The sequence below is a fragment of the Micropterus dolomieu genome, linkage group LG22 (genome assembly GCF_021292245.1).
Source record: "Micropterus dolomieu isolate WLL.071019.BEF.003 ecotype Adirondacks linkage group LG22, ASM2129224v1, whole genome shotgun sequence".
NCBI classification, from domain to species: domain Eukaryota; kingdom Metazoa; phylum Chordata; class Actinopteri; order Centrarchiformes; family Centrarchidae; genus Micropterus; species Micropterus dolomieu.
Window position 1 is genome coordinate 14118588 of NC_060171.1, and position 10110 is coordinate 14128697.

Sequence of the window (10110 nt, forward strand, 5' to 3'; positions counted from 1 at the left end):
AAAGTTACAAGTTTCATCTTTTTTGCAATTTTTGCAAACAGTTTTGTTTAAGACTTACTTGTGACCCCTCTTACTTGAAAGTACTCCTACACATTCAAAAAGCAGAAGCACAGACAGTACTTAGGTTACAAGGCAACTCCAGATATTGGATTTTTAAAGACAGATACTGACACTGATGGGTGTTTATAAAATATTTTAAAAGTTTATTTTGGGCAATAACATTTTTTAAACATAAACAAATAAGTTACTAAGGATCCCTTAAAGGTGGTTACAAATAATCCTGACCAAGATATGTACTGAGGATATTTATGGTTTTAAAAATAAATATGATCCCTCATAGACAAATATAGGTGGGAGATACTGTTAGTACTGTTGACATTTCTGTGCTGGGATTTCTTGCTTACTCACCAGACAACACAGTGAAAAAAGCATGTAACGTATTAAGTATTGCAACATACAATATACAACATCATATATGTTATAATCTATTGATGTTGGCACCTTTTCAGTTTCTGCTGACAAAAAAATAATAAAATATGCTGACAACTACTTTACGGTCCAAGAATGATTATTTACCCAGTATAACGTTACATGGCCACAAGATATTATCCTGTATTGCCCTCAAACGCTTAATTTATGGATTTTCTCTCTTATCCGGTGTAATACTCCTTTAACTATCATGTTAGTTAACATTTCCCCGTTGGTTGTCACAGTAAACAAGATTATAATCAGACCCCTGGCTTGTACTACGAAGCAATCCAGGTAACTTCAGGAGTAACTCTGTGACGTCGGGTTTAACTTCCCGATTAATCCGCACTATGAAAGGTGGATAGGTGTTAACAAAGGTCTGTTGCCATGGCAATTTAGACTGCATCTCTAAACTGCTCCGAGCAGGTTATCTTCATGGTTAACTCGAGGTTGCCCTATGTATGCGGACTACACACCTCATCTGTACTCAGTGTTAATGATGAGAAGTAGGCAATTAATACATACCACTTAATAAAATATTTTTAGATTTCATCCGTTTCATCCTGACTTGTTCCACTGCGGTTGCTGTTGACGTTATTTTTAACACAACAGCATTACGTTCATACAGCAAGCCCTGCAAACTCTGTGAATTTAGGGAGAAGATAATTAAATAACGGGCCAGTTTCTGAGATGTAGCCAATCTGCAGGCTATAACTCAATTATTAACCGTTTTCACATATTTAGATTGACTATTTTACGTGTCAAAAAATACGGAGCCAGTGTGGGGGTTAACAGCAGAGAAAAAGATCCAAGATGAAAGTGGAAAATTTACAAGAACAAAAATTCCCTGAAATTAAAGTCACAAAAAATCCAAATCACTCTGGTGTTTCCTTCAGAATAGACTACACCCAATTCAGGGCAAAGTTTCTAAGGTGGGTGCTAGGTGGGGAAAACTCACCTACTTCCTCTCTGCTAAATCCAATTGTGAAGTCTCATAATTTTCCACTGCACTCATAATATATGGCGGAGGTGTGTGTGTGTGTGTGATGTTGCAGCCTTGCAAAGTGAAGCACGTGGTTGCTTGAGGAAAAAAAACACTATTTTTCAGAGAATTTCTCTCATAAATATTTGAACATAATATCAGAGAATATATATTAACTTGATTTGTGATTATTAGTTTCTCCTAAATCTACCACATCAATCATGGAAATTCTTTCCCCCCTCTCCAATTATTTTATTACAATGGACATAATGTGCAGTTGTACATTTACATTTTAATTATATTAGGATATAGGTATAATGATATATAAAAGAAGAGTCCATAAATACACAATAGAGAATTAGCCTACAATAAGAGCAAATTTACTCAACGCATGCCAACAAGCCTCCCTCACTTTGTCGGCCGCCACGGTGTTAAATTTGGCCGTTATTGTGTCTTTAAACTCCTCATCTCCTGACACTAACAACGCATTCTTCTGGGGAAAATACAGAGCATGCGCCGTTGCGAAACTCTATCTGCACAGCCGAACATGCCCCCTTCATGTGACTTTATGCAACTCCAATTAAGTTAACACCGACTCAACTAACCAAAATCTTTTTCAACGTCGTAGAACCGTTTACTACCAGTGTAGGCGGTCAGAGTTCGTCAACCCTGAGTTTGCTTGATAACCCTGAGTTAACTCTGAGTAGGTTGGACTCCCTTCGTAGCACAGGCCACTGGTCACTAGAGTGGGCGGTTGACGTGATAAACATTGACTGTTACTGGAAATTCGAAATCCGAGGCCTTATTATGTTCAAATTGAGCTGGTGTTCAGTGCAAATGCTTTATGTATGTATATTTGCTCAGCTATGCAGCGGTTTTATTAGCTAATTATTGCTAGATCTGATCAGGTAGCATAACAGCATCGCTAACTACCGTTATGTAAGATCTCCTAGTCTAACGTTAACGTTATATATTAAAACTCCAGAGACGTCAGTTAACGTTAGCCAGCTATTGATATGTAGCATTAAAAGCCCAATGTACAACCACCACTGGTTTGACGCCTGTGTCCCACATGTGGTACGACAAAACTATGACTTTGTGTGGCCACAACTGGCACTTGACCGCTTATTATAACTGCTATCAACTGTAATTTATCCTAACATAATTTAAACCAGGTGATGTCGGTGGGCTCCATGGCTAATTATGATAAGTGGCTACAGTTAGCTTTGAGGCTAGCAAAAAAACCGCCAATGGCAGCAAAAGCAAGGCCGTGTCATTATTTACTTCAGTTCCCACAGCACGTCTCGTGTGTATTCCCGTAAACATATCTGTGTTTAACATGCAAACTGTCCATTAATTCCTCGGCGGAACAAAGCTACATCACAGCTAGCTACGCTGTGGCTAACGCGTCATTTTGTTCGCTTCCATGACTGTTTTCAGCCATTAGACTACGCCCCCTTCACTGGCTAACGTTAGCCGCTAGCTAGCAGCAGTCAGGCTATCAGGGGGGGGACAAACCTTTTTGTTTACATTTTGACGTCGTTACTTACTGGTAATCTACGGAGCTCTTTAAATGTTCCCGCAGCGTAGTCAGCTCTCGGCCGCGACCGTTGGGGCCACCGGTAGAGGCCGGGCCGTGGTTGTTGCTGCCAGCTGTCGGTCGCTTGGTAGCTTGTCACTTATCAACCATGTCTGCGGGCGCCATTTCCCGCCTCATCACAAACATAACGTTGATGGTGCGCAGGAGAATGCGACACACGCAAGAGAACCAACGTGGCGGGGAGCGGAATCAACAGGAAAATGGCTATAGTGTGTGCGCAGCTGGGCTGATGCTCACTAACACACTTTATCCCTGCTGGTATTGTTGTGTGACTACAGGATGTGCAAATCGTAGACTGTGTGCATAATGTGTTATGTCCTTTTACAGTTTTAAGAATCGTACTGGTGTTTAGCATCTTTTTGCCTAAAGTTTTTATAATTTTAAAAACGTTTTTCAACATTACAGTGTGGAGTGCAGCTTGCAGAGAAGATCACAGTGAACTTTCTGTTCCAGCTTAGTTTTCAGTCAAATTCAGCTCAAATACTTTCAAGCCCTTGTGGAAAGATCTAGATTAGATATTAGATACTGGTAAGCAGCACTGTGAACATCAACTATGTTTTTGAAAAATAAACAGTAAATACCAACAGGCAAAAATAGACAATGTGACAGGTAGCCTAATCTGAATTTGAGATCTTTTTGCTGTAGGAAGTCCTGGCTGCCCAAACTTTGCACCAGCAATCGGGTCTTTGAAACATAATGTAGATTCAGCTACATTAGGCCTATCAAGAAAACTTTGAACACTCCTTTTAAAATTAATTTTTAAACAAGGTTCAAGCTCTAAGAGGTTGACTTTCATACCACAGTGAAATTAGGGACTGTTGGAGGGTAGTAATAAATATCAATCAACACGCTCTTCTGTTATGTACATGGGTACTGAGTCCTCAAAACCAAATACCAAGAGTCATCAGCAGAACAAAGACTCTAAATTATGTATTCTTGCACAGACAACATGCATTGTCAGCTTGCATGAATAAGTTGTCCTGCTGAAAACTCTTAATGCAAGACAAAGGTGTTCAATCTGAAAACAATTTGGTAAAACTATGGGTATTTTCAGAAGTGGGAAGCAAAAGATTTGTGCAGTTATAAGCTAGAACATGCAAAAACTTGTTATTCATTTCACAACAACCCTTCTCGCTACAGCCTCAGGGCAGAGTCAACACGATCTGCAGAGTCAACACGATCTGCATTTACAGCCGATTTAGTAGAGTGAACAAAATGAAATGAAATGGCAGTGTCCACTAACTGCAGATTGTGCCCTAAAGTGATAATATTAATCAGGGACATCAGAAAAGTAAACAATACACACAAATCACAGCACCTAACTCATGTATAACCTGTAAAACTGCTGGATGTAAAATACTATAAAGTGCAACAAGGTTGAAACAATACTGAGAATGTATTTATGATTTTTTATCAACAATTTCAGTTTTTACTTCAATATCATAATTACAGCAGGTTTAAAGTGTATACAGTCATTTTAATGATTAAAAAGAAATGCACCGACTATATAACCACCATGACGTTTTTAACTCGGTTAAGTGCTGATAGAAAAATAATCTATGTACAAAACTCTGTTTCTGATATAAGAAAAGCACTTAGTTTGCAAGTTGATGGTTAAGCATTCTCAAATACAACCACTCATACAATATGTTTGATAGCATAAATGATTAACATTGTACTGTGGATACAAATACATTTTCATAGACTGGATGCTTTAGCATGTAATTTGGAGAACACTGAAGACCTAAACTGACGACAAACTATACACATTATTACTGACGTCCTATATATACACCATTTTTAGTAAAGCAATATATATTGTGCTTAGTGACTGCTATTAACACAGCACTTGTAATGACTGGTATACAGTGATTACAGCTGTAGAGGTGGGCATCCCTCCAATATCCTGTAAAAACAAATGACCATGTTATTGTACCAAAGCATCAACATTTTTAATAGTTCATTTACACTTGCAATTAAAAAAAAAAGGCCAATTGGGTCTGTTTATTGGATGTACATGGGTAACATGGATTATATACTCTGCAGCAAGAAGTTAGGGTCGCAAATCTAAGAATCTTCTACAAACCTTTTGCTGGTTGGATAATAAGGTTGATGAAAGCAGCAAGACTGTACATTCAAAGTGCTGCCAAAAGAACCAAAAGCAGCTAAAAGCTACTTGGGACTGCAGAGTCAAGTGACTTTTTCTCATTACATGGAGTCATTTTATTCCATGGTAACATCAATTCACAACTTAGTGAAGGTTTAACTAAAGCGAGACATATTGCCACTGAACTAGCCACTATCTGTGTCCATCCTCTCGATTAAATGTGCAGTATTAACTTGCAAAGTGACGGTGAGGTTTCATTTCATCCCAAGATGAAAGAGTTTCCTGTATGGTCCTGGTCCACCCCATAGGCCCCTGACGTAAGAAAAATAAAGAACATTAATAAAATGTGGTGAAAGGTATGGTATGATTTCTCACTACTAACTATTAACATGTTAATTAACTATACATACTTTAAAAGCCCGTGCCAATAGAGGTGAGGCAACGCATCAGCTTTCATGTAGTACATGAGTCTTCTTTCTTTGGCTTGGTTGATGGGGAATGTTTCCAGTGGTTGGTTATTGTAGTCAAACTCTGCCAGAATTACCGTGTTGTAGCTCGTGACCAACGGACATGAAGTGTAGCCATCATACTGTAAACAAGGAGATTACTGATTATGTATTTGCATATATTTCAACAGAGAAGTAAAATTCTTGATGTTTATGTGCCACTTACCTTCTTATCTGGCTTCTCATTTTTCAGTATTTTCCTGATGGTTCTGCTCAATATAGCAGACTGAGCAGCTGAGAGTAAGAAAAAGCTGGTTAGCTTTTTCAATAAATGTGTAAATTCTCTTTTTAGGAATTAAGATGACTAATGCTATATCCCAAATCCACACTACATGTTGATTATATGCAGTTTAATCAGAAAGTATACAAAATAAATCAACATACTTTATAGCAACATAACATGACACAATATGTGCAACGTCAGACGTCCATCAAACTTCGGAAGGTCACTGCAAGTTACACCTCACAAACAGAAAGTGTCTTTCTTAAGACTTATTTCTTAATGTTCTTTTCACACCAGCTTAGACTAACATTTCGCAGGACAATTTCTTTTCTGCCTTATTTCCATCTGTGTGTATGGAAGAAGGTGAGAACCAATAAAAAGCAGAGAAGGGGCACTGGATTTATACTCCTGCGGTGACTTGACGCATATACCTATGGCGTTGGCAATGCACGTACCTTCGCATTTATATTCGTGCGTTGGTGTCTGTATCACTCTGCAGTTACACCGCCAAAACCCTAGTTGACGGTGGGGTTTCTATGTTTCTCTGTGTTGACTTCTAGAAGTGAGGCAGGTACTGTGAAAGATGTGAGTGCATCAAATTCTTGTGGCAGTGTGCTTAAATGAAAAATTTAGGCGCACCAGCGCAACCAAAGCAAAAAGTTAGTCAGATTTTCTTACTGCAAGGCAACAGTGCTAACCACAGAACCTGACGTACTGCCCTGCCATGCTTTCACCTAATCCAAAATTGATCCTCTGTATGGTCGCCATGATCTTGACAGATTTGGGGTGCATTCAGTTTCATAATCCGTGTAAAATGTGCATTGTCTTTCCTTGAATCGAGACGCAAACACCTGAGATGCCTGGATCAAAGCAAACAAAGTGAATTTAGTCTACATTCTGCCTTAAATGCATATTTTATTGGTTTGTTATGGCAACATGTGCTTTTATTGGATGGTTTTAAGTTTAAATGATGTACAGTATATGACATCATTATGGGGCTTATTGAAGGCCATCAAGGGAAGAAAATGCTCCCTTAACTGCCATAACTCTACACTGCACTTGGTCAACCTCAGCTGAAATTAAAATTTTGACTTGCTGGTGTCACTGGATTAAATAAATAAACTATAAACTAATGGGCCGCCAAAATCAGCAAGATTCATCCCGTGGGGATAAGGAATATCTGTGCCACATGTTAGAGCTATTTCCTCATTTATCTTTCATATATTTCCCTCTGCACCAAAGTTCATCTAAGGACACGGATGGATACTGTCAACCCTACAGCCGCTACGCCAACATCCCTCACATTTGGCTTACATGATAACACTAGATTCTTTACTGTAGTCAGATTTCAGTTGTGCAGGAAGTAATAAGTAATGTTTTATAACCCAATGTCATTAACAATGATGCCAAGTTGCCAGGAACTTCCCATCATTTAATCCACAGTTAACAGACAGGAAATGGCACACATTTAACTTAGCTAGGTGCAGAGGGTTAAACTTATTCCCCATTTGTTTACATTTTACAAAGAAATGCAATATTCCAACTAATGACACAAAAATCACTTACCAACAGCAGCGGCCGTTCTGATTGTGGGCAGATTGGTACAGTCTCCAATCCCAAACACATTTGAATACCTATTATGTTGGAGGTTGTCTTTGTTGACATCCAACCAACCCGCCGGATCTGCCAGTGGACTGCCTTTAATCGCCAAATTGGGTCCCATTGGTGGAGTGACATGAAGCATTTCATACTAATAAAGAAAAACTGCGAAGTTTAAGAGTTATTTACTGGAGTCTGTGTTCTTAAATTGGCATATTACTAGGTTTAATTAATTACTTGGGTGCAAAAGGAGAAAAATAAATAGTGTATTACGTTTTTCAGAACATACAGACTCAACAAACAAAAAACAACATCACTAAAGGATTTAAAGAGGAAGGAATTACGAAGCACATTGTGGAATAGGTTGTCCATGGCTCAAAACAGTCAATACTGTATTACTATGTAAAATGTGCTGTTGCGATACAGTAACACAGTTTTACCTCAAACACTTTGGTTTCGCCTGGTTTGTCAAGATTTTCAAACACAGCTTCTTGCTTGTCTGCCCGCACTTCAATCAGGTTGTGCCTCAGGTTCACTTGTAGGTCACGCTGTTTAACAATATCCCACAATGAATCTGCATATTTCTTGACCCCAAAGAGCACAGGTAGAGATGTGTTGTATATTAAATTGGCCTTCGCTCTTTTTCCTGTCTTGGATGGAAACAAAAAAATCTTCATTTAATTTCAACACTTAACAAATGTACTATATTATCATTCAAATCTAAAAATGAAGTACCTTTCTGAGATAGGCATCTGTTAGGTACATGATCTTCTGTGGAGCTCCAGCACATTTCACAGGAGTATTTGGGAAAGTGAAAACAGCGTTGCCCTCTTTGAAGTCCTGCAGCGCTTTCCACGTTTTCTCCACAGTTTGGACTGAGTAGTTTGACCCAATCTTTGGATGCTCAAATCCTTCTGGCAGTCCTTTGATCTACAGATAAGAGGAGTTTTCTGAGATGTAATTCAATTTTCATACAATGGCAAAAGTTTACTAGGTAGAGTTGAAAAATTAAAGCTTTACTTCACCTTCTCATAATGAAGTTGTAAACCAAGAGCCACGATCAAATACTCATAGGAGATCTGCAATGTGAAAGAAAGTCTAAGTAGGGCTAGATGCACATAGAGATCATATTATTAAAAAACAAAATCTGCTTCATATGCAAACTAGTACTCAAAGCCTTCCCGGCAGATGACACACTATAAAGCAGTTTTATACATCCACACTGTCAGATAACAGCTTCCTAAAGCAAACATACTTCAGTCCCATCGTCTGTGCGGACAGTATTTGCATCTGGGTTGATTTCCTGAACTTTAGATTTCACCCACTTTACTCCAGACGGCACAACACTCGCAGTGGAACGCCCTGATGAGGCCACAGTTTTTGCCCCAGCACCAACCAGCGTCCAGATTGGCTGATAGTAGTGCATCTGAAAACATTGATAAGTTGTTACAAACCAGCTTTAAATGACAGTGGAAAATACATTTATGTTTCTGAGGGACTGAAACACAAAAATGCAAAACATGAATAGACAGCTGAATAAATGAAAGTGACGCTTCTTCTTTGTATTATGTTCTAGTGATCCACAAAGAGAGCTATAGCTAATCATAATCTACTGTATCCTTACCTCGCTGGGCTCCACAACAGCCACATTCTCAGCTCCCATCATCCTCTTCATTCGTGCACTCATTGTAATGCCCCCACTTCCTCCTCCGAGCACGAGCATTTTGTAATGATGTTTGGCAGAGGCACTGCTGCTTCTGTGTAGACGACAGACAGCAATGCCTGTGGCCTGGCACTGCCTCAGACGACGCAGTGCAGACATGCTGTGTCTTAAAAGTAAAGACAAATCATTTATAGTTACCAACAATTAATTTATACTGTCTGGTAATCATCCATCCATCCATCGTCCACCGCTTATTCTGCGTACAGGGTCGCGGGGTGTCTGTATTCATATCAAATCTGTCAACAGCCTGCAGTTGCCATTTTACTGTCAAAGGTAACTAGTTTTGCCTTTTTCAGTAATTAGTAGAATAGATAACCCAAGTGCAGTTCTCTGAATAGATTTTAAACGTTAATTTTTTCATCAGCTTCAATATTTAATGTTTTGACATGGAATAATGAGAACAATAAGACCATGACTGTGGGTTTACCATTTAAAGATATTGTAATAAGGGACCAACCCACGTTTAAATTGACCTGACAAAACAAACAACAGGATATTTGCAGGAGCAAATAATGGTTTAACAGTGCCTTTATGGTGACTTTTTTTAACAAGTCATTGAGTAAAAAAGTTGTATAATAAGGGGACCTGCTTTAAATTGAGTCCGAGATTAAGTTTGGCCTACTTTGACGTAGGCCTATACCTTTCAGATGCCCTAGTTTGCCAGTGCCCTTACAACCCCTATAAGAGAAACCCTAACAGCACAATTAACTAACACTTAAATTAAAGGTACAGCTGGGTTAATTTAATTTGGATTGCTTGAATCTCCTCTGAAGCCCAGTCGGAGCTGAACAGTTGCTGCTGCAAGATGCGTAATGAAGCCTTCATAACAAGTATCCTGTAAGATACATGCGTTGACCTGACAACATGATATCCAGGTACAGTTCAGCACTTTAACGTCGATA

At 38.9% G+C, this 10110-nt stretch overlaps 2 protein-coding genes across 18 annotated transcripts in view; both read right to left on the reverse strand.

Annotated features, from left to right (window-relative positions):
* Positions 1–3256, reverse strand: part of ctdspl2a (CTD (carboxy-terminal domain, RNA polymerase II, polypeptide A) small phosphatase like 2a) — a 14905-nt gene extending 11649 nt beyond the window's left edge. The window contains exons 1-2 of one of the 2 annotated variants that reach the window (XM_046037995.1): positions 3001–3256; positions 59–86 (exon numbers count right to left, since the gene is read on the reverse strand). The gene's annotated coding sequence lies outside the window, so the exon portion shown is untranslated. The remainder of the gene's footprint in view (positions 1–58; positions 87–3000) is intronic. The other variant, XM_046037994.1, reaches the window with a different exon arrangement.
* A 1193-nt stretch (positions 3257–4449) lies between these two features.
* The window catches only part of sqor (sulfide quinone oxidoreductase), a 6737-nt gene continuing 1076 nt past the window's right edge, over positions 4450–10110 (reverse strand). Inside the window, exons 2-11 of one of the 16 annotated variants that reach the window (XR_006822922.1) lie at positions 9110–9314; positions 8741–8911; positions 8511–8564; positions 8221–8415; positions 7926–8135; positions 7521–7636; positions 6621–6746; positions 6342–6501; positions 5830–5897; positions 5681–5746 (exon numbers count right to left, since the gene is read on the reverse strand). Coding sequence is in view for 6 of the 16 variants with exons in the window: in XM_046038499.1 (XP_045894455.1) it covers positions 5412–5469; positions 5568–5746; positions 5830–5897; positions 7453–7636; positions 7926–8135; positions 8221–8415; positions 8511–8564; positions 8741–8911; positions 9110–9307 (1317 nt within the window). In the remaining 10 variants the exon portion in view is untranslated. Of the gene's footprint in view, positions 5470–5567; positions 5747–5829; positions 5898–6047; positions 6747–7452; positions 7651–7925; positions 8136–8220; positions 8416–8510; positions 8565–8740; positions 8912–9109; positions 9315–10110 lie in introns of those variants that run through there. The other 15 variants (XM_046038500.1, XM_046038499.1, XR_006822926.1 and 12 more) reach the window with 15 other exon arrangements.